We start from the raw sequence: 24819 nt of genomic DNA, 5'->3' as shown, positions 1-24819 counted from the left end.
AATGAGATGCTTTGCAGAGGGGAAACCGAGGGCTCCCAGGACCCCTGAGCAGACCCCTTGCCAGAGTTGGAAACTCACGCACTTGGGATTCCAGATACCAGCTTGAGCGGCCGCAGCACTCGAACTGCCCTCAGCGTCCGGAGGTCAAACTCCGTCCCAACTGTTGCCAAGATGCTGGAAGAAAAAGCCAGAACAGAAAGCCAAGGGTGGGTTTCAGGGTCCGACAGGTGGGTGGGGGGTCGATGTCACGGTTTATTGTCTGGGTGACCACAGGCAGGTGACTTTACATCGGTGGACCTCAGTTTTCCCACCTGTAAAACTGTGTTAATAGCACCTGCTTCACGAGATGAAAGGTGATTTACAAAGACCCCAAATAGGTGTCTGGTGGATGAGGCTCAATAAATATTGGGCTGAGAAGAATGGAGGCTTTGCCATGGCACTTCACTTAGTACGATAATCTCCAGGTCTGTCCATGTTGCTCAAATGGCATTATTTTATTTTTTTTTTACAGCTGAATAGTATTCATTGTATATATATATATACACACCACATCTTCATTATCCAATCATGTGTCACTGAAATTTGGTGTGTATTCTACCTTTCTGGCACATCTCAATTCAGGTGTTCAATGGTCACATGTGGCCAGGAGTGGATGGACCATACAGCTCAGGCACAGAGAAAGAGTCAGTGGGGTAAAGATGTAAAGAAAGTGAGCCACATGAATATGTCAGAGGAAAATTCTGGGCCTTTGCCCAGCCAGTGCAAAGGTCCTGAGGCAGAACCACACCTGGTACATCTGAGGAATAGCAAAGAGGCCAGTATGGCTGGAACCAAGTGAGCCAGGGTGACAGTGGGAGGCGATGAGGGCAGGGAGGTGATGAGGCAGGTCATGCAAGGCCTTGTGGGCCACAGTGAAGCTTTTGCTCTGAGTGAAGTCACAGCCATGGAGGGTTCTGAGTATCGAAGGGACATGATCTGACTTGTGTTTAAAATAAGGCTTCTCTAGGGGCCAAGGCCAGAAGCTGGGAGACTGGGGAGGTGACTGCACTGGTCCAGGCGAGAGATGATGGATTTAGACCTGGTTGTGCTGGACACAATGATACTGCTGAGATGAATTCAGCCCTGCCCTTAGATGACCACACACGTAAGGGGGTGAGAGATTCAAGTACAAGTCCTTCTGGTCCCAGGGCGGTCAGAGGCAGGAATGAGGAGGAAATGAATTCAGACAGGATGGCTGGGGACGGCGTGACTGTGGAGTCCAAGTCTGAAGAGGCAGCATGGCACAAAATCTTACAAAATCTTAGACCAGAGGTTAAACCCTGGCCCCGCATTTTCTCATTACGTGGCCTTTGCTCTAACTTGCCTCAGCCTCTGAAATGCAGATCATCTGACCTCCCTCTTGCCCAGTGCAATCCTAGCCAGCACCTAAGATGCACTCTCTCTCAGCCCCCTCCTGGGAAGGATGACAAGGGGTTGGGAGGAGAACGGGAGGAGAGGAGAGGCTTCTTGGGCTGAGAATGCCCTAGAGTGGCAGAAGGCTTCCCCCTGGATGATGGGGGGACAAATCAGGGGGGCAGGATGGTTGGAGGCTGTGAACTGGAGGCTGATGAGGTGGGTCTTGTCGTGTGGACAGTGGGAGTCATGTTAAGGTTTTGGAGCGGGGAGGGATATGATTAGGGTTGGCAAGCCTGACAGCTGAAAGGACAGATTGGTGGTGATGGAGGCAGGAGTGAGGAGGGAGCTGTAAGAGCAGACCGGCGTCATGAGGGCTAGAACTAGGACAAAGGCAGTGGGAGTACAAAGGAAGCCCCAATTTATATATAGCTGCCATTGACTGCTGTGCACCAGGGAGCTTGCCTGGGCTCATCAAATCCTCCCTGCGTCCCAGCAGTCAGCAGGGTGAGTCCCATCTTACAGAGGAGGAAACTGAAGCCCAGAGAAGTTCTGAACTCATGGAGGTCCACACCACCAAGTAAGAATGTGAACTCAGGACCCCAGGACTCCAGAGCCCAGTTTTCCACCTCACATGGCTTGTTGGATGGGGTGGGAGCAATGGTGGGAAAGAAAGAGATGGGAAGTATGGCTTCCTGGTTCCAAATGAACCACCAAGTAACAGTCATTCATTTATTCCACAAGTGTTTGTTGAGAACCTACTATGTGCGTAGCTACTCAGGGAGAACCTGAGAGTGCCACCATCAACCAAGTGAAAACGGGAAGAGGTATGGTATGTCAGATGGTGTGAAGCACTACGGAGAACAATACGGCAGCCACCAGGACTTCCAATGGAAAGACCGAGTGTGGGATGGGAGAGAGGAATCAAGAGCGATTCCAGGGTTTGGGGCTGGGCCACTGGAAGGATGGAGTTGTCAACTGAGATGGGGAAGGTTTGGAGGAAGCCCAGGAGTTGGCTTGTGGACTGGACACGTTGAGTTTGAGAAGCCAGTTTTCTGTGACTCACTCATTAAAACCTTCCAGTGGCTTCCAGCAGGCTTAGAATAAAATCTAGAGTCTATCATGACCACAAGACCTTGTGTGACTTGACTCCCACCAACCGCCCTGTCTCAGTACACTCTGGCCACTTTGGCCTTCTGTTCTTCCAACAGGAAAAGCTCCTTTCCACCATGGGAATGATATGCTGGCTGTCTCTTCTACTGCAGACACCTGCCCCATCCCTTCAACTCTCTCCCTCTTTGCCTAGTGGGCCCTCTTCAAATCCTTTAGGTTGCAGCTCCAATTCTGCCTTCTCAGAAGGGACAGATGGGGTTGTGGTTGGCCAGATATCCCAGAGTTGATAGCTAAAATGAAAAAGGTAGAGAAAGAATATGGGTGGAAAAGAGGGAGAAGCCACAGAGGCAGGAGGAGACCTGGAAGAAGGGTGTCATCCCTGAGGGTTAAGTTCAAAAGTGTTTTGAGAAAGGAGAGGGCATTGGTCCCCAGGGCAGCATAGACAAAGATGAAGAAGATGCCACGGATGAAAAGCAGGCATCACGCAGGGCCTCGGGTCTCTGGGGAGTCTCGCCGTGGCTGATGGCTGGAGAGAGAAGGTTGAGACGCACTGGAAACAAGAGCCTGGGCATGAGAAGAAAGGATGTTCAGGGTGGAAGAGAACCGAGTATGCTGATGTGTCAAGAGAGGGAAGTCGATGATGCAGCCTTGGCCTTTAGAGCTGCGCTGCCCAATACGGGAACCATTAGGCACACATAGTTATTTAAATATACATTTAAATTAAATTAAATTAAATGAGACATTCAGCTCCTCGGTCGCATTAGTCGCACTTTCACATAGCTCTTTAAACATATCATTAATATAATTTAATTTAAATTAGACACTCAGTTCCTTAGTTGCATCCGTCGCATTTTAAGTGCTCCACAGCCGCGTGTGGGCAGTTGCATCCCAAAGGACATTTCCGTCACAGCAGAAAGTTCCATCGGATGGTGCTGCTCTAGCTTGTCTACCCCAGAGGGCAGGAATTTTCGTCTGTTTTGCTCACGACGGTATCCCCAGGACCTATAACTGTGCCTGGCATATAGTAGGCACTCAATAAATGTTTGTTGAATGAATGAATGAATAAATAATGAAGTGAAATGGAGAAAGGCATCGTGACAACTAACAGAGTAGATTCCAGAAGGGAGGGAGGGCTGTGTAGAGGACAGGACTTATCTTAAACTAGGAAAAAACCACTCAAGACACTTATGGCTGTCAACCCAAGAGCCAGTCCCACTCCCTCCCTTGTGAGTGGGGTCCTTCTGTCATTCAAAGAGGCAGAAACGCCCAACAGTCTCTTTTTACCAGGATCTCTTGCCACGGGAGCACTGGTCACATGGCCCAGTCTTGCGCTTAACAGGACCTGAGTGCAAGTCTCCTGAGTGCCTCTGGAAGAGAGGTTCCCTCCTTCAAGAGGAGTCACGTGGCAGGAGACAGTCCCTCCTCTTCTTTGGCTGACACTTTTGTGTCTACCCAGGATGGCTGGGTAGCCGTCTTGGAATGGGGTTGCCACCCTGGGACTGTGAGTGGTAAAGGTCACCAAGGAAAGTCCTTACACTGAAGATGGCCGAGTGAAAAGATGGAAAGGATTCCTTGGAGATCCTGCTGAGCTGCAGAACCAACACCACAACCAACCTCCCAGCCTCCAGATTGCTTGTAATGTGGATAACACACACTCTTCCCTCGCAGCTGAGAGCCAGAGAGCCTCAGTTCAAATCCCAGTTCTGCTAGCTACTGTGGCCTTGGGCACATCACTCAACATCTCTGTGCCTCAGTTTCCTGAGTTGTAAAATGGGGGTAATAACAATAACTTAGAACTGTGCCTGGGGTTTAGTAAGAAAGTCCTCTATAAACGTTTGCTATCATCGTCATCCTCTTAAACTTTTATTTTGTTACTTGCCCTGAAATTACACCAGAACTGACCGATAAAGAAACCAACATTCATTGAGTTTATTCTCTTTGCCAGGTTATAGCTTGTAGCTTTACATACTGTGGTCCCATTTTATGCTCCAGTATCTTCCCCATGTGAATGTCATATTCTCAGTTCATTGACAGGGGAACTGAGACCCGGAGGGGTTAGCCACTTGCCCACAATCACTCAGCTAACACGTGGTGCCTGTATCTGGGTCTGGCTTTCCTGCCTCCTCCGTGCTGCCCGTTTAACTCCACCACCCCACTTACCCTCTCCCGGGACCTCAGTCAAGCTTATGCCTCCACTAACCTGAACTCAGAAAGGAGCTAGATTTTTCTCTGGCTGGAAGTCAGAATGTCAATAAATATTTGCAGAGGAGCGACTACTATGTGCCAGGTGGGTGAGGAGGGGAACACGTGCAAAGGCCCTGGGGCTGGAGAGACCTTATGGTGCAGAGTGAGGTCACCAGCTGAGAGGCAGAGGCAGAGGACTGGAGAGTGGGAAGGAAATGTTAGTGTGGCTGGAAAGCAGGAAGTGGGGAGGATGGGGGCTGTTGCTGACCCCTGACCTCAGGTTAGATCCCCCTCATAGATCTGGGTCAAATCTTGAGTTGGGGATTTAGGAACATAACTGCTTCCCACACAGTCTATATTCTTGCCATTCATAGATTTTGCAAATCTTCAAGTTCATTCTTATATCAGTCACCTGGTTTTTAGCTCCACTTGGGAAAACTATTTCTAAAATTCCTTTTTTAAACCCTCAAACGCAAAGGGTCGAGATAATCACTTTTCTCAGTTCACGGCATAATTTTGCCTTTGGTCTGTGCAATGTCCCTCTCTTGTTCATTCACTCACTCATTCATTTCCTTTTATCCCCAAATTCAACTTTCATTCCTGAAGAGATAACTCATACAATGTTTAATTTGGTCTTAGTGGAGTGCATTCTTATAAAACCTGTGCTTTATTTTGAGTGCATATATTTAAAATCTTCACAGATGGCATTAATTTCGGAATATTCTGTTGTTTTCTGTTTTGGCAGACATGCCATCTGGGGCTCTCTCTGAGCCCCAGGTTCCAAAGGTGCATCCGAGACATCTCTCCCTGACCCCCAGGCATGGACGCCAGGCAGCCTCCAGCTTCCCCTCAACAGATGATGCTGGACTGAATATCCTCGTACCTGCTCCTTAAGGACCCAGTGAACGTCTGCCCCGACAGCGTAACTGCCGGCGGGTCTGAACTTCACTGGACTAATTACCTCTGATGACCCTCCAGAGTGGCCCCCTAGACCACACACCTACAAGTGGGGCAGAAGCTTCCTCTGTTCCTATATCCTACCGACCCTTGCTTTATCCACCTTTCTTTTAAAAAAAAATTCTTCCCTTAATGGAGATACTGGGGATCGAACCCAAGACCTCATGCATACTAAGCATGTGCTCTATAGCCTGAGCTATACCCTCCTCCCCACCACCTGCCTGTTTTTTTCCACTTATATATGAGGCATAGAGATCCTGACTGTTAATTTTCATCTTTCTGACTACAAATGATTTTGAGTACCACATCATATACTGATTAGCTGTTCAGACTTCTCTTCCCTAATCTGCCTGATCACATTTTGTTTTTGCCTGCTTTCCTCTTGGGGTTGCTATGTTAGTGTCGTGATTGCCTCGCATAGTCTTTTTTGCTTTTGTTTTGGCACGGTTAGGCTTATTTAGTTACTTATCTTAATGGAGGGACCGAGGATTGAACCCGGGACCTCGTGCATGCTAAGCACACACTCTACCCCTGAGCTATACCCGCCCCTGCTCCCTCGTACAGTCTTGATCAGTGTTGCCTAATATGGTAGCCACTGGCTGTGTGTGGGTTTTGAGCATTCGAAATGAAATGTGGCTAATGTGAGTGAGGAACTGAGTTTTAAATTGCCTTTACTTTTAATTCAGTTTTATGTAAATAGTCACGCATGGCTAGGGGCTGCTGTAACAAACAGCCGTTAGGTATGACTCCCTGGTCAGTTTTCCCTCTACCATTCCATGCACTATTTGCAAACACTACTTTAGTTCTTGCCACATGCCAGGCGCTATTTTAAATGATTATAAATATTAATTTGCTTCAAACTCCTAACAACCCATAAGTAGATGCTAGCCTTTCCATTTTATTGATGAGAAAACCGAGGCACAGAGAGGTTGAGTGACTTAACCCAAGGATTCGTAAGAAATGGTACTACCGACCAGGATTTGGATCTGGGAACCAAACTGCCCTGTTATGTGTTTATTTGAACAGATTTAGTTTTCATAAAATCAAGTTTTTTGTTTTTGTTTTTGTTTTTGTTTTTTTGCTTTAGAGTTTGCGCTTTTAAAGTTCTATTTAAGGAGTCCCTCCCCCTCCCTGGCTCACACACATATACTCCTGTGTTTTCTTTTTGTTTGTTTTTATTCATTTTTTATTGAAGTCTAGTCAGATTACAATGTGTCAATTTCTGGTGTACAGAATAATGTTTCAGTCATAATATACATACGTATATTCCTTTTCATATTCTTTTTCATTACAGGTTATTACAAGATACTGACTATAGCTCCCTGTGCTATTCAGTAGAAACTTCTTGTTCTTTAAATCTTGCTTAAAAAATTTCTTTCTTACTCTCTTTTTTTTAAGCTTTTTTTGTGGGAGGGGTAATTAGGTTTATTCACTTGTTTTCTTTTTTTTAAGCGGAGGTATTGGGGATCAAACCCAGGACCTCGTGCATGCTAAGCACAAGCTCTTTCACTGAGCTAGACCCTCCTCTTGTTTTCTTCCTTAATGTGAAGTTCTTACCACTCACATGGGGTCCTCTCAAGTGCCTTAACCTTTGCAAAGAGCAGTTCCTCCTCTTATTTGTCTTTTAAAGTAGAGGATTGCACAAAAGGACACGTTTCTATTTTGGGTGATTCCTAAAGCTGCCTTAAAGTGCAGTGTTTTCTTAAGTAAAAAAGAGCAGGAGCAGATGCAAAAACCCCAGAAGGTGCAAGGTAAGCAGTTCTAGAAAAGATGAGAGTCCCAGAGGGACGAGTTTGCTGGGGACCAGAAGGGGATGGCTGCTGAGTGAAGGCTCATTCAGAGATGATTAGGTCATGGTGGGCCTCTTGAAGGGCACTGTTGCATTACCTGGTTGACTGCAAGGCTAAAGGAGGCACGGAAGGGAAACTGGGGAGACTGGAATAAGAAGAGGGGGATGGATAATGTGGTGACTTGAGGGGCAGCAGGGTGGGGAGCAGAGTATCTTCCAAATAGAGGAGATTTGTCCAAGTTTGCAAGCACAGAGCATTGGGTCCCCGGAGAAGGAGAGCCTGAGGTCCAAACAAGACATTTGATGGAGTAAAGCTCTCAAGGAAATGGACAACCACATTTTCGATTTAATTCCCAGACATTTAATGGGCATCTCCTACAGGAGAGGCACTCCCCGGATCAAAATAAAAACAAAAGCTAAACTCTCACCTGCAGCTGGTAGGAGTTTAAACTGGTTCCACGACTTGGGAAAATTGTTAGGCAGTTTCTACCAAAGCTAAACAGATTCTGCCCTATGACCCAGAAATTCCACTGGGGGAACACCTCCCAGAGAAATGTGAGCCGTGGTCACCAAATGACAAGTATGAGTGTCAACAGCACTTTTCTCTGTAATAGCCTCAAAGTGGAAAGTATCCAAATGCCCATCACCAGCGCAGCAGATAAACAGATGGTGCAGGATACACGGCCATGTGAATGAATGACCTACAGATACCTCCCCAACACGGACGGATCTCACACACGCAATGTCATGGGAAAGAAGCCAGTGAGAGCTCGCGGTATGTACGATCCCATGTGTTTACAATTCAAGTACAACTGAATTACTATGCTGTCCACCAGAAACTAACTCAATGTGGTAGATCAACTGTACTTCAATTTAAAAAAAAAATAAGCAAGACTGATCCAGGCTGTTCCACGTCAGGATGGGGTTACCGGCAACTGGAGGTGAACGAGAGGGTTCCTGGAGGTTCAGGATCTGTTTCTTGATTTGCGTGCTGGTTACATGAGTGTGTTGTTTTTGAAAATTACTCAAGCTGTATTCATATATGTGAGCTTTCGCCTTTGTGCATTCTACTTCAATATAAAGTTTAAAATACAGTTAGAAAGAAGCTAACATTTATTCAGTGCCTGTTGTGGGCCAGGCGGTGTGCCTTATTTTATCCAATCCTCATGACGACCCTATGAGGCAGGGCCTGTACTTTCCAGATCAGAGAGGTTAAATCACTGCTCCCAGCTCACCCAGCCAGTAACATGGCTGAGCTGGGTTTTGGTTCCATGTCTTATTCCCTTCGAACTACTCTGCAATACTTCTGAGGAATGGGAAAGTGAAGGGACATGGATTTCTCTGAGACAGAGGAGAAAAAGAAAAACAGAGAGAGAGAGAGAGAGAGAGAGAGAGACAATGATCCTGAGGAAATTGAAAGGAAAGGAGTTCATCAAAGTGACCGCCAACGTCTCAAGAAAAAGTTGGCCAGATCCCAAGGAATCACGGAAAGGTTGGAAGCAGATGTGGTGTGAATTTAATAAGGTATTGACTCAAGATAAAAAAATGTTGAGGGATACTGAAGATCCGGCTAAGGGGATCCAGCCCAGTCCTTCCTGCATGGCTCTGCCTTCCCTGGTTTCCAGGAGTGTAGAGACAGCAAGAAACTCCTTAAGAGGTGGGGACAGATCAAGGAAACAGGTAAGGGATGTTGAGATCCCATGAGGACAGCCCCCACCTCTTAAGGAGTTTCTTCATTTGAAATTACCTGATTGGGCGAATTCTGTTTCCTGTTGGGACCCTGACTGATAAAAATGGGGCAGGATGACTAGTCCGTGAAGGCTGCCCATCTGAAGTTCCTAAAGCCCACAGTTTCTGAGACAAAAGTCTCAGGAGAAGCAGGATTTGATTCTAGGTTTCCTCACTCAGGGGGTGGAAATACTCTGTTGCATTTTCCAAATAAGACTTCAAATTGGGGGAAAGACATTCTGCCAGGTTCTTCCCTCACCCCATAGTAAGGCAAGAACAATTCTTAGAAGCAGGTAGCCTGAGAAAGCAAGGAGGTGAGTGGAAGAAGATAGGGGTGTCCCTTAAAGCTGTCCTAAGGTAGGACTTGGAAGGAGGTGACATAGATCAAAATGTGGAGCTTGCCTGCCTTGAAGAACCACCACAGAGACTGATTTCTGTGTCTTCTTGCTGCACTTAACTAGACGGCGTTTCCCAGTCTTGCAAGTCAGCATGGCCACGTGACTAAGTTCTGGCCAGCAGAAAGTGAGCGGAAGTGATGTGGTCTACTTCTGGGCCTGGCCCGGAAACACTTCCCATAATCTTTTCCCTTCTGTGTCGTCACACCAAGGAGCACAGAGACCTTAGAAGCCACGGGTTGAAGATGAGGAGCCACAATTCGGAAGGAGCCTGGGCTTTTGCCTCTCTCCTTGGAGGAGAGCTGCCCACTGCTCAAAAAATCCATTTTGGAGTTTGTGTGTGCAAGGACTAAACTTCTATTGTGTTTGAGCCCTTATACATTTGGGGTTTTTTGTTTGTTTGTTTGTTACAGCAAAAAGGGGTATCTAATACACTTACTAGTATCTTATCTCTTACACTGTGACTAATAAGCTTGTGCATCTAAAATGTCTGCTCCAGGAATCCATGCCAGCCACCATCTGTCTCTTGTTCACTGATGGACCCCTAGTGCCTAGAACAGGACCCAGGATGTGCGGGGTCTCAGTAAGTATCTGTTAAATGAACCACTAGCTTCAGCTTTTCTTTCCAGCTGAGTGAAAGGCAGAAAAATGTAGCAGAGGTGAGCTCTGGCTCTCAGGTGGGAAGGAGCTGGCTTTATATCTTGCCCAATTATTTATTAATTGTCTACATTTGGGCAAATTCCCAAGCCTCAGTTTACTCACAGGGAGGATGGAGAATTATATAAAAGCTATTTCTTTCTGTGGACAGTGGGAGGATTAAATGTGACCATTCATGGAAAGTGTTGAGTACATTCCTGATGCATAGCATGCCCTCAGGAAGTAGTGGTCACGATGATCTGGACTTCTCTCATTCTCCGGGCAAATCAAAAGCTCTGAAGCTGCCCCTGCAATTGGCTCTGACAAATTTCAGGCCCCAAGGAATGAGAGCGGGGAAGGGGAGAATCAGGGCTTGAGCCTGGGATCACAGCCAAATACCAGCTCAGGAAACGCTATTACATTCCCATGATCCTTTTGCCATCCCAGGAGGGCTCGAGACTCCGTTTCTCATTTTGACCTCAGACTAACTCTGCAGGAATTAGCCCTGCAGCTTCGTGGCTCAGACCAGCTGCCTCTGGATCAGGGAGCTCCACTGGGGACCTGGAACTTGGAGGTAAAATCCTCAGGACTGATGGAGGGAATGAGCCATAGTTTAATTCAGGGCATCCCACGTTTGGTGGGGTGGGGTGGGGATGTTCTTAATATAACCAGCCTGGAGGTATGGGTGATTGGACATATGCCTTAGAACTGATCAGGTTTTTCTTCTTCATTAATTAAAATGTGAATCATAGCTGAGTCACCAAAGAAAGAAAACGGTCAATGAACAATTCCAACTTCCTCCCTCCTTCCTTGCTCAGAGAGATGAGTCAGCAGAAGTCCACATCCAAAAAGGAGAGGGAAAAAAAAGAAGAGACGCAGAGCTTGGAGAGCAGCAAAAGGAACCTGAGTCACTTTATTTTTTGAGCAGAAGAAAGTCCCCACACTCCTGTCCCAAGGCTAATCAGCCACACCCTCTAGCAAACATGCCTCTGTTCCTCATTTTTACACGGACCCACAGGTACCCCCGCGTTCTACCCGAGCCCTGACAGTCTCATTTCTTGCTTTCTTCAGGCAACAGGAGACTCCTTATGATGCCAAAACAACTTCACATCTCTATCCTTCTGCTTTGTTTTTCTCAGAAAGCTTAAGCTCCCCCTTTAAAAAAAATTTGAGGGGAGGTAATTAGATTTTATTTTTAATTTTTTAAAAATTGAGGTACTGGGGATTGAACTCATGACCATGTGCATATGAAGTGTGCACTCTACCACGCTATACACTGCCCCTGCAAGCTCCCCTCTGAATTCACACATCATGATCATGTTTCATAAGTTAATAGAAGGCTGGGGAGCCGTACTGTCTGGTTCATGGGAAAGGGGAGCAAGGGTAGAAGATTCCAGAAGTGGGGGAGGTCCTAGCAAGACCAGGGCGACCATGGAGACTACTGGCTAAAAACAAGGCACCTGAACCCAGGCAGGGTCTGTGTAGAGATAGTCCGTCTTTCTGAGCCTCAGTTTCCTCACCTGTGAAATGGGGATAGTGAAGAAACCTACTCACAGTGTGGTGAAGATTAAGAAGTCAGCACCAATAATATTCATTAGAAAAAAGATAATCCAGCAATTCCTGCTTTCCCCATAGTCTGTAGGCTGTACAGTGCCTGGCACACATACCCAAGCAGGTGTGTGTGTGTGTGTGTGCAATTTCCTCAGCAAAACAGCCTGATTGCACATAACATCCCACACTTCACTTTTGATTTCTGCATCATGAATTTTCAAGAGGATGGGTTTCATTTTCAAATTCCCGTGGGGTTTCACCATTAACCCCTGTCTTGATCCTTTGATATTCAAACTACTCTCTTTTTAAGAGCTTGTGGTGTCTTTGTCCTTGTCAATTTTTAACTAGATGAACACTGTCCAGTTCCTGTCTGTTAATATCTTAGGGTGTGATTTCAGCAGTTTGCTATTATGCTCACAGATTTTGTGAAATCCTGTATATATTTTTTCGCAAGGTTGGCAATTTCAAAGTCAGTCTGCCTTGGACTTGCTCTGTATGGTAGGATAATATTTAACAATCTACAACAATGGTTCTCAATCAGGGGCAATTTTATGTCCCAGGGGACATTTGGAACTATCTGGAGACATTCTGATGATCACATCTGAGGGGTGTTACCATTGGAGCCTAGTGGGTGGTGGCCAGGGATGCTGCTAACATCCTACAATGCACAGGACGAAAAGAATGATCTGGCCTCAAATGTCAACAGTGTTACAGCTGAGAAACTGATCTAGAACCGGATTAACAAGAACATGGACCCAACAGGCCATGGTTGCCCTGGGTTTTCTTTATAAAGTGGTCAGTTCCTTAGTGACCAAACATAGATTATGCCAACTTTTGGCCCCCCTGCCTCTTTCTAACCAGAATAGTGAATTTATGCTAAGCTGGGAGGCTGCCTGGATTCCAAATCCAACTCTGCCACTTCCTAGTTGTGTGACCTAGGGCAAGTTACTTCACTACTCTGGGCTGCAGTTTTATTGTCTGTAAAGTATGGCCAATAATAGTGTTCGCTGTAGAGGGCTGTTACATGAGATGAGTGATACTTAATGAGTTGGAAGGGTGGGTGGGAACTGAATGGAATCCTTGGTACAAACATGGTACGAATCTGCCCAATGAAAATTCACAGTCCCCGTCCATAGGGTGTCTGGGAAATGGCTGCCTAGACAGAAACTACATTGCCCAGCCTCCTTTGAAGCTAAGTGGGGCCATGTGACTAAATTCTGGCCAACAGAATGTGAGTAGAAGTGAAGTTTATCACTTCCTGGCTTAGCCCATAAATACTTTCCATCCACTCTCCCTCTTGCTTCCCTGCTGGCTGGATGCAGACTCTTAAGAGTAACCTTGGAAGCCACGTGTTGAAAAAGGCAGGGATTGCATCCCCCTGGATCCCTGAGTGACTGCATGGAGCAGGACCATACTTGTACCACCCACCCCTTCACTCCCTCCTATCCCTCACAAGTTGTACTTTAGAAGTTTATTTCTCACTCATGTATACTCAGGCCAATTTGTTTCTTTTTTAATTGAAGTATACTCAGTTTACAATGTGTCAATTTCTGGTGTAAGCCAATTTTGGGTTTTATCTGTTATAGCAGCTGGTGTGAACTAACACAGCCTCTCCCCTCAGCACTGCCTTTTCTCCCCATCCCAGCAAGTATCATCATCTCTTCTCCAACTGACCAGCTTCAAGGTGACTCTGGAATCCTTTCCCTCATACCTTCCCCTAAGACCTGACAGATAAGCTGGAGAGAAAGCCCCTTCTCCCAGTGGAGGTGGAGAAGGGGAATGGGTCCACAGGCGGGCTTCTTGGTAAATACCTGTGATACAGGAACAAGAAGGAACCCAAGAGTCCTGGTTCTTCAGCCAAGTTTTGGGTCCCAGGCCAATTAATGGGGGTAAGTGAGACTTGCCCCAAGAGAAATCCAAACTCATATTAATGCCACTGAATAGTAATAATAGAGGCCAACATCCTGCTAGTCTCCTCAAATGCCACCTTCTTTATGGAGACTACCCTGACCATTGATTGAATATTGCATCACTCTGCACCCCTCTGCAACACTCCCAACTTTCTTGACCCAATTTTACTGGTTTTTTTCCATGAAAGCCCCACCTTTTAGCTCACCATTGTTATTGTTTATGGTCCCACCCGCAGATCATAAGGGCCACAAGGTCTCTCCCATCACCTAGAACAGTGCCTGTCACATACTTGGTATTGAATAAATCAATCGATTGACAGATAGATGGATAGACAGATAGATATTGATTTGAATCAAGTGCTTGCTTTGTGCCAGGAACATTCTAAGAGCTTTAGAAATAGGAACTCATTTTAAGACTCACAACAGTTTGACAAAGTGTAGATTATAATTATCCCCATTTTAAACATGAAAAAACAAATTCAGAGAAGCCACTCAGCCAGGAAGTGGAATAGGCAGGATTTGAACTCAAGACCATCTAGCCTCTGGGTCTAGGTCTTCTGTAATTTGCTTTGTTTGAGCCCTAATCACAGAGTTGACTAACCCTGGATGAGCATGAGAGGACCCTAAAGCCAAGCTGTTTGTTCAGTTTAGTTTGAAAAATCTATGGTATGTGAACATGGTTAGGCTCACAGAATTATAATTGGTGATCATTATAAGGATGGAGAAGTACTTGTGATCAATCCAGGCCCCTCCACTCACCAGCTGTGTGATCTTAGGGCAGTAACTTAACCTCTCTGTGCCTCGGTCTTCTCATCTATAAAATGGGTTTTGGGGTGGACAAAATATGTTAATATTTGTAAAGTGCTCAGTGGGCTCATAGAACATGCACACAGACACACATGAATGTGTACGTATGTGCACACAGACATAGAAAGGTCCATAGTGAGGAAGCTTCAAGTAAGCTAGGTAAGTATCCATTAAAGAAATAATTATCATAGTTCCCATCTGTGGCTCAGAGAAGCGGGGCAGGTCATCTGAGAGCAGGGCTGATTCCTGCACTGTGTTTGGTAGCATGCTATCTGGGAAAGGTGTAGAATCCAAACAGCTAACTGTGGCCCTCTGATGGCTTCTGCTCATTTTAAGGACAAGCTTCTCAGTGCTGACATTGGAGCTAATTGTTGCCTTTTAAATAAAAGCACCAGGTGTGTGCCTACAGGTCTTCCACTGGGAAGATGTCCTCTCTCAAGAAAGCTGAAAATGACAAGCAGCCCGGGCTACCCCAAACAGGACAGAAAATGTCCCGGAGCGGAGCAGAGGTGGGCAGGGAGAGAACCCAGGAGGGGTTTCTCCTTTGTGTCCTCCAAGTCCTTCGGGCCAAAGGAACCAGGGTTGGCTTGGATACTGTCCAAGCCCAGTGATGCTTCCAGCCTACAAAGCACATGTAACTTCAACGTCCTTTCCAGAAATGAGCTAATGAATCCCTAGGAATGGGTCATTGATGCTGAATGTGGCCACCCTGAGGGGAAATGTGTGGAATTCGATTGCAAGAAAATTGGCAAAATGGCAGGGCAGGAAGTGAGAGGCCCTTAGTAATAGTGATGATGAGAAAGATGATGATGATGATGAAGATGAGGAGTAGGAGGAGGAGGAGGATATAATGATTATTAATGGTCTCTAACATTTATTGCGCACTTGCAGGGAGCCAGGAGCTGTTCTAAGAGCTTTCCATGGGTGATTTCAATTATCTCCATAACTCTAGAAGTAGGAGTATTGTTATCTCCATTGAATAAGGGAAACAAATGAGACCCAGAGAGTTTGGGGAACCTGTTCTGAGTCACACAGCTTGTACGAGGGGGAGCTGCTTCAAGCCCAGGTGGTGGTCTGGTATCATAGCATCCCCATCATCCTCACCATTATGATGATGTATTTTACAACCCCCCAAGGTTGGTGATGATGGGCCTCCTTTTACAGATGAGGCAACTGAGGCACAGAGAGGCTGTTTGACTTGCCCAGGGTCACACAGCCAGGAGGTGACAGAGTCAGGATTCATCCACGCTGCCTTTCTGTTTCAATGCCCACATCAGCACCACCGGATGGATGCCCTTTCCTCAAGTCAGCTTAATGAAGCAGGGAACCTGACCCTCAACAGTAGTGGGACAGCTTTAGTTCAGCACTGGAGCAGGACAAGAGGCTGATGGACTTGACATCCGTGGCCTGACCTCAGAGTGGGGCTGCTTAGCCAGAGGCCTCTATGTCCAGTCTACTCTTTGATATCATGCTGGTGGAGGGTGGGCAGCCATCCTTATACCAAGGCTGGGGGAGTCCTTCATGCACACTTATACTCTGGCTACATGCTTCAGCCAGAGTGATTCTTCTAAATAAAATCTGATCATATCCTCCCCTTGTCTAAATTCTTACATGGCTCCCTTGTACTTTCATGAAAAATGCCCAAACCCTCAAAACATGGCCTGGTCCTTCCTGACCCTCTGTAGATTCTTCGTCTTTTTTTTTTAATTTTTTATTGATTTATAAAAATTTTACAATGCTGTGTCAAATTTTCTTTTTTTAAATTGAAGTATAGTTGATTTACAATGAGATTATCATACTAAGTGAAGTAAGTCAGACAGAGAAAGGCAAATATTATGTGATATCACTTGTATGTGGAATCTAAAAGAATGGCACAAATGAACTTATTTACAAAACAGAAACAGACTCACAGACATAGAAAACAAACTTATGGTGACCAAAGGGGAAGGTGGGGAGAGATAAATTAGGAGTTTGGGATTTATAGATACAAACTACTATATATAAAATAGATAAGCAACAAGGCCCTACTGTATAGCACAGGGAACTATATTCAATACCTTGTAATAGCCTATAATGAAAAAGAATATGAAATGGAATAAATGTGTATATAATATCATTGAATCATTATGCTGTACACCAGAAATTAATACAACATTGCAAACTGACTATACTTGAATGGGAAAAAAAAGAATGGCACAAATGAACTTATATTTACAAAACAGAAACAGATTGACGGACATAGAAAACAAACTTACGGCTACTAAAGGGGAAAGGAGTGGGTAGGGATAATTTAGAAGTCTGGGATTTGCAGATACTAACTACTGTAAAAATGTAAAATAGATAAACCACAAGGTCATACTATTTAGCACAGGGAACTATATTCAATATCTTGTAATAACCTATAATGATAAAGAATATGAAAAAGAATAGATTCTTCTCTTGCCACTTTCCTCTCCCAGCACACAAGTACAAGCACACACAAACACACGCATGCACACATAGTCACACACAAATGCCCACATGTGAGTATGTGTGTGCACGCTCACACTCACACAAATGCACACCCAGAGCTCCTGTTACACTGTTTTTTCCTGCATCAATCCTGCATCCAGACTGTTTGGTTTTGAGTCCCAGCTCCGCCACTTGGGCAAGTCACTTAAATTCTCTGTGCCTCATCTTCCCTATCAGTAAAATTTATGGCTCATCCATGTTTCTCTAGAATCTAGACGTCTGGCACACAAGAAGACTTAATCGCTGCTATAGACTGAATGTTTGTGTCCCTCCAAAATTCCTATGTTAGATCCCAACGCCCAAGGTGATGGTATCTGGAGGTGGGGCCTTTGGGAGGTGATTAGGTCATGAAGGTGGAGCCCTCATGAATGGGGTTAGTGCCCTTAGAGAAGAGACCCCAGGGAGCTCACTCGCCCTGTGTAAGGATACAGTGAAAAGATAGTCATCTATGATGCAGGAAGTGGGTTCTCACCAGACATTGAATCTACTGGCACCTTGATCTTGGACTTCCCAGCCTCCAGAACTGTAAGAAATAAATATCTGTTGTTTATTTATTTTAGTTTTTTAATAGAGGTACTGGGAGCTCGTGCATGCTAAACGCACACTCTACCGCTGAGCTCTACACTGCCCCCCCTCACTGCCAATGTCTGTTGTTTATAAGCCGCCCTGTCTATGGTGTTCTGTTACAGCCTGAACAGACTAGGACGAGGACCATTTTCTGTTTGGTTTTGTGGCAGATGATACACATACGTGGTATGCAAATCAGAAAAAACACAGAGCATTTACTGTGGAAAACAAGTTTTCTCTGGATACCTACTTCCAAGTGTCTCAGGGCCCCTGTACAGAGGCATTCACAATGATTAGTTTCTTATGGAAGCTTCCAGAAACAGTCTATACATTTACCAGTGAATGGTAGCTGCTAGATATACCACTAAGAAACTTGCTCTTTTCACTTGACAATATAAGTTGAATTTAGAGATTCCTATTTCCCCATCTGCAGGATGGGAATATGACAGGGTCCACTTTACAAGCTTATTGTAGGATTAAATGAATTAATACTCACTTTAAAATGGTATTTAGAATGGTGCATTTATACAGTAGGTGCTCTGTAAGTGCTAGCTCTTAATGGTACCCAGAAATCTATTTCTTCCTTTTCAAATGCCTCCATAGACTCCCGTGGGATGGATGTACCCGAATTTATTTAATAGTTCCCTACTGAGTTGTTGGATACTTGAGTTATTTTGAGTTGTAGCCCTTTGCTACAACAATGCTTAATAAATATGGTTGGACAAGAAAAAGAACCAATGAATGAAGAAGTAAAATGAAGAAATGCATTTTGAGTAGGATAGAAAGAACTTGGGTAAGATTCAGAGATTCAAAGCTCTTCAAAGATATCTTCCTAGGCACTAAATCCTGGGCTTTTACAAATTGCTTCCAAGTGGTACTAAGGTTACATGTTCAACATCACCAGTGTGATCAGATCACGCCACTGTGCATGGGGTATCACGTCAGTTCCTTGAGGGAGAACTGGTCTACCCAACTCACCTTATAGGTGTGAGTTGGTCCAGTCTATCAACTGCTCTCACCCCAAAGAATGTAGTTAATGTGTTTTCCATCAACTCATGGCTTTTGAGGATATTGTTGGTCCCTAAAGGGAAGATAGTAGTTGGTCAAAGGAGAACCAAATTGGTCCAGGGAGGGAGTCATGTGGTGAAGGAACAGCCCCCGCCTGGGGCGTCCCTGAGGGATCTGGAGGAAACCCGGTGAGCCCGGGTTGAGTTGCAGGATGAAGGGTGAAGAAGAGGTGGGAGGGAGAGAGGAGGAACGAGGTGGATCGTGAGCTTCATTAAAAGGTATTTTTGTAACTCCGAGTTGAGAATAGGTACACCGACTTCATGCTGACGGTTCCATCTCGATGACATATCCCTGCTAGTGGGGGCCTTTCCATTCAGCACATCTCCGTGGCAACAGACCACTTCTCATTCATGCTATCTCCAGGGTTACCTTGCTTGGCTCATTCATGATTGTTGCCATGGAGACTCGGGCCCATTGATACAATCTTGATTCTTTGGAACTTTGCTTCCCTGAAAGATAGAGGGTTAGCCTTGAGGGTATGGAGGGGACTATGGTACGAAGTGGGGTAAAGAGGGTTCTAGGACGTGTTGGGGGTGTCTAAAGATTTAAATCCAACAAGAGGAAGATGACGTGGTGGGAGACAGAGGAGAGGAATAGACAAGCATCATTCCTGATTTTGATATCTGAAATTGCTGGTCCAAACAATCTCATGTGCGTATGTCTGGCGTCTTCTACTGGACAGGAAGTATAAACACAGCAGGTGCTTAGCCGTGCCATTGTTGGCAGCTCTACCCCAACACCCAGCACAGTGCCTGTAACAGAGTAAACAGCTTACAAATAATAACTGAATATACTGGGATTTGTTGCTCATGAACCTGTCCTTGATAAATCATAAGAAAATAGAAACATTAGAATAGAACTTCCATAAGCACCCACCACTACATTTACTCCCCACCTCAGAACCCATATAATGTCTTCCCTTATATTTCTATAGATGACTTGTACATGCTCCAATCTAAAACAAAACCTTTCCTTTGTACACCAAAAGCCACCTGCTCACGCCTGCCAAGAGATGTCCCTCCTGCCAACCCTTTCCTTTTTCTCTGGCATCATGTTTTTCCTCCTGACTGGGTTATTCCCATCAGCAGAAAATCTGCTGTTAGCTCTCCTATCTGAAAAAAGGAAAACAAACCTCTCAATTCCACTTTCCCCACCAGTTAACACCCTTTCTTTCCCCCCTTTTGCCTTTTTTTCACAGCAAAAACTCGTTAAAAAGAACTGTTAGAACTGATAGTAACCCCTCCAATAGCCTTTTGCCTCAAGCTCTCCTCAAAGCAGCAGGGTCTAGGACCACCAAAGACCTCCATGTTGCTAAATCTTAACAGTTGATTCTCATTTCTCATTTGAGTAAACCCATGGCCATCAGTTGACACTCTCCATCATTCCGTCCTGCTGTACGAAATGCCTTAACCCCTTCTTTGCACAGCATCCAGGACCCACACTCCCCTCATCTGCTCCATCTCAGTCGCCTTTGCTAGTTTCTCTGTATCTTCCCAAGCGCTTTCATGATGGAGAGCCAACCCGAGGCTCGGTCCTCGGTGCCCTTTTACATCCCCTTCCTTATCTAGTTTCATAGCTATAAATAACCTCCACCGGCTGATGACTCTGCCTTTGTATAAAAGCCCTGTCTTCTTTTCTTAACTTCAGACTCCGAAGAACTCAATGGTCAATGCAGCATCTCTACTCAGGCAGGTAAAACTTAGCATGTTGGAAGCTGGGCTCCTAATCTGTGCCTGACCCCGTCCCCTTCCTAGTTCAGTCGATAGCAAATCCATCCTTCCAGTCACCTCCCAAATAGTGTCCCTGCCTCCACAATCCTTTCAGCCTCTTCTTGACACTAAAGCAGACAGAGGAATCTTTTTATTTCCTCAGTCAGGCCTCCTATGACCATCCTATTTAAAGTTTCACCCCTACCCCAGCATTTCCTCTACTCCTTCCTGGCTTTATTTTTCTCTAGAGCACTCACCACGATTTATTTATTATATATTTTATTTGTTAAATTAATTGTCCATGGTCTGTCTCCCCTCTTCTAGACTACCAGCTTCGTGAGTTCTGGAAATTTGCCCATATTGTGTTCCCAGCACCCAGAAAATACCCTCGCACATAGTAGATGCTCCATAAATGTTTGTTGAATGACTGAATGAAGGAGGAGGACCATGAGAAGGAAGACTAGTGAGCTGAGCAAGAACGAGACAAGGTGGCCATGCCAAAGAGTTTGTCTTTTGTCCTAAGGCTAGTGAGTTCAAACTGGGTTCCTCAGATGTGCCTTTGGGGTGAATTCATGGGCAAGGGGGAGTGGAGTGTGGAATTTTCTGGAAAGTCTTTTTCTGCTTCAAAGTTTCACTTTTATTGCTTTGCATATTGGGATTCAAATAACACTACAGAAGTATAGTTAATAGTAATGTACTAATATCAATTTCTTGGTTTTGACAAGAGTACTGTGATAATGCAAGCTGGTGACATTAGGGGAAACTGGATGAGGGGTATACAGGAACTCTCTGTATTACCTTTGAAACTTTTCTATAAATTTAAAATTATTCTAAAAATTAAAAAGTTTATTTAAAGAGAAGATTTATGGTAGAAAGGCTTCCATTGCTTTAAAATGGTTTGAAGATAACTGTTTAGATGGCTAAAGCAGGCAGTGACATGATTTGACTTAAATATTAGATGAGAATGGGTTAGTTGAGACTTCAGAAAGTGAGTTAGAAGGAGTGGATGCTGGAGGTGGAAGCCCACTGGGTGATGGCCACAGGTTCAGGGGGTCCAGGTGAAGGATGATAAATTCTGAAATAAGGAACAGCTGGGGATGGAGAGGAATATAGGAAAAAGGGTAGGATTGGGGGCATGAAAAATCCTATCTTTCTCCGAGACAGAGAGAGGGCGGGTGTGTGTATGTGGCGTGGAGTGGAGGTAGGTAGTGCAGACGGGGAGTGTATAGGGAAGGGAGCTAGACACAATCCCTGATTGCCTTGTAAGCTCACTCCAAACCCTCAGCATCCTGCCAGCCTTTATCACTCCAAGGAGAAGGCAAGAGGTACCCACACATCAGAGCTGGACGGAGAAGATTCTCCTCCCTGTCTCCAGAGCTGGGTGGGTGATAACATTTAGAACCAAATGGAGATTCAGAATTTTCTAAAACCAATCTGATTGTACCAATGAGGGAAAAGTTCCAGGGGGACTGAGAGGGCTATCCAAGGTCATCTAGCTAGTGAATGGCAGATCTGGGATTAGAAGACGAGTCTCTTATCAGCCTGGTTCAGGTCTTTCTTTTTTTTATTTATTGAAGTATAGTCAGTTTCAATGTTGTGTCAATTTCTGGCGTACAGCATAATGTTTCAGTCATACATATACATACGTATATTTCTTTTCCTTTTCATATTCTTTTTCATTATAGGTTACAAGATGCTGAATACAGTTCCCTGTGCTAGACAGTAGGACCTTGGTGTTTATCTATTTTATATATAGTAGTTAGTATCTGCACTCCCAATAGTATCTCGAACTCCCAATTCTTTTTTCTTTTTTTGCTCTAAGAACTCTTTTAAAAATGATTTTATTTTATTGTAGTGAGACACTTACCATGAGATGCGCCCTCAATACATTTTTAAGTGCACAATACGTCATTCACTACAGGCATAACGTTGTACTACAGACCTCTGGAGTTTATTCACTTTACTTAACTGAAACTTTATGCACACTGATTAGCAACTCCCCATTTTCCCCTCCTTCCAGCCCCTGGCAACTACTGTTCCACTCTTTGATTCTATGCATTTGACTGTTTTAGATACCTCTTGATGATCAGTGGAATCGTAAGTATTTGTCTTTCTGTGATCGGCTTATTCCTCTGAGCATACTGTCCTCCAGGCTTATCCAAGTTGTTGCATATTACAAAATTTCCTTTTTGTCTTTATTTTATTTATTTATTTAAGTACAGTTGATTGACAGTGTTGTGTTAGTTTTTGGCGTACAGCACAGTGATTTAGTTATACATAAATATTTTTTCATATTCTTTTTCCAGAATTTCCTCTTTAAAGGCTAAATAATATTCCATTGTATGTATATAGCACGTTTACTTTATCTATTCATCTGTCACTGGACATTTAGGTTGTTTCTACATCTTGGCCATTGTGAGTAATGCTGCAACATACATGGAAGTGCTAATATCTCTTGTCAAAATCCTGATTTCAATTCTTTTGGACCAATACCCAGAAGTGGGATTGGTGGATCATGTGACAGTTCTATTTTTAATTTTTGGAGGAACCTCTACAGTGTTTTCCATAGTGGCTGCACCACTCTGCATTCCCACCAACAGTGCAAGGGTTCCAATTTCTCCATCTCCTCCCAACACTTTTTTTGATAACAGCCATCTTTGACAGGTATAAGGAGATATTTCATTGTGGTTTGATTTGCATTTCTCTGATGATTAGTGACACTGGACATTTTTCATACACCTGTTGGCCATTTGTATGTCTTCTTTGGAGAAATGTCTATTCAAATCCTTAGCCCATTTTTAAAATGGGTTATTCAGTTTTTTGCTATTGAGTTGTGGGAATCTGGCCCATGTCTTTCCTCTGCACTGTGCTGGATCGCACAGGACTCAGGAGTAGAGCTGACAGAGCTTCTTACAATGATAAAAATGTTCTCTATCTAATATGGTAGCTGCCCAAGATGGTAGCCATCAGCCCCATGTGGCTACTGAACAGTTGAAATGTGGCTAGTACAAGTAAGAAATGGAATTTTTTAACATATATATATATATATATATTTATATATATATGGAATTTTTTAACATATATATATATATATATATATATATATATATATATAAATTTCAGATTCTTTTCCATTACAGCTCATTATAAGAAACTGAATATAGTTCCCTGTGCTATACAGTAGGCCCCTATTGTTTATCCATTTTATACATAGTAACGTGTATCTGTTAACCCCAAACTCCTAATTTATCCCTCCCCGCCTTTCCCCGCCAGTAGCCATATTTTGTGATAAATGGAATTTACAATGACCCAATTTTAATCAATTAAAATTTTAATATGGTGGTTCTTCAAAAAATTGAGCACAGAATTAACATACGATCCAGCAATCTCACTTTTGAGTATATACCCGAAAGAACTGAGATCAGGAACTTGAACAGATACCTGTAGATCATAGCAGTATTATTCAGTGGCCAAAAGGTGGAAGCAATCCGGATGTTCATCAATGGATGAATGGATAAACAAAACGTAGTATGGCCATTTAATGGAATATGATCACACCTTAAAAAGAAAGAAATTATGCAATATGCCATAACATGGATGAACCTTAAGGGAATTGTGCTAAGTGAAATAAGCCAGATAAAAAAGCCATATACTGTCTGATTTCACTTATATGAGGTCCCTGGAGCACTCAAATTCACAGAGACAGAAAGTAGAATGGTAAGTACCAGAGGCTGAGGGAGGAAACACGGGAGTGGGTATTTAATAGGGAGAGAGTTTCAATTTGGGAAGATGAAAAAGTTCTGGGGATGCATGGTGGTGATGGCTGCACAATGGAAATACATGTACTGCCTGTACTGAACTGTACACTTAAAAATGGTTAAGATGTTAAGTTTTATATTGTGCACATTTTATTGCAATTTGAAAAAAGCAAAAAAGTTTTTAATCCACATATGGCTAGTGGTGACCAAATTGGACAGGGAGTCTCTAGGGATGTTTCCAAGGATGACTTTGATGACCACCTCAAAGCTCATGGTCTTTCAAAAGAGACCACCATCCCCTCCTCAAGGGGGTGGCTTAATGCTCCAGGAGGTGGCAGCTACTTGTCCAGGTCAGAAAGCAACTGCCAAGAATTTGCTGGACTTTGGCAGCCAGCCAGTTGCCAATCTGTCAGCTTGCATCCGGAGGGCTGGAGGAGAAGCGTTGCATTAACTGTGCAGCTCTGTGCCGCCGCACACGCTTGGTGTCCAGGTCCCGGGGGGGTTTCCACTCCACTGGGCAGGAACAGGGAGGAAAAGCTGTCACGCCTGGGTTTCTGCATGCCCGGCAGCTGTGGTGACAGCAGGAGAGAGTGGCCAAGGGCTGAGAGTGGAGGCGCCTGGCTCCCCAAATGAAACAGTCCACCGAGCCCATTGTAGAGGTAGCAAGGCAGGCTTTGTCCAATTGGCAGCAGTGCCTCTGCTCCTGTTCAGCTCTGCGTGCAAATGCCTGGCTTGCTAGGGGTG

The 24819-nt window shown here is 44.5% G+C and overlaps 1 protein-coding gene across 1 annotated transcript in view; it reads right to left on the bottom strand.

Moving 5' to 3' along the window:
• Positions 1 to 24819, bottom strand: part of CACNA1A (calcium voltage-gated channel subunit alpha1 A) — a 280383-nt gene that overhangs the window by 113299 nt on the left and 142265 nt on the right. The window contains exon 6 of the mRNA XM_072947567.1: positions 83 to 174. Coding sequence (XP_072803668.1) covers positions 83 to 174 — 92 coding nt within the window. The remainder of the gene's footprint in view (positions 1 to 82; positions 175 to 24819) is intronic.

The sequence above is a fragment of the Vicugna pacos genome, chromosome 22 (genome assembly GCF_048564905.1).
Source record: "Vicugna pacos chromosome 22, VicPac4, whole genome shotgun sequence".
NCBI classification, from domain to species: domain Eukaryota; kingdom Metazoa; phylum Chordata; class Mammalia; order Artiodactyla; family Camelidae; genus Vicugna; species Vicugna pacos.
This window is presented reverse-complemented; position numbering and strand designations above follow the sequence as displayed.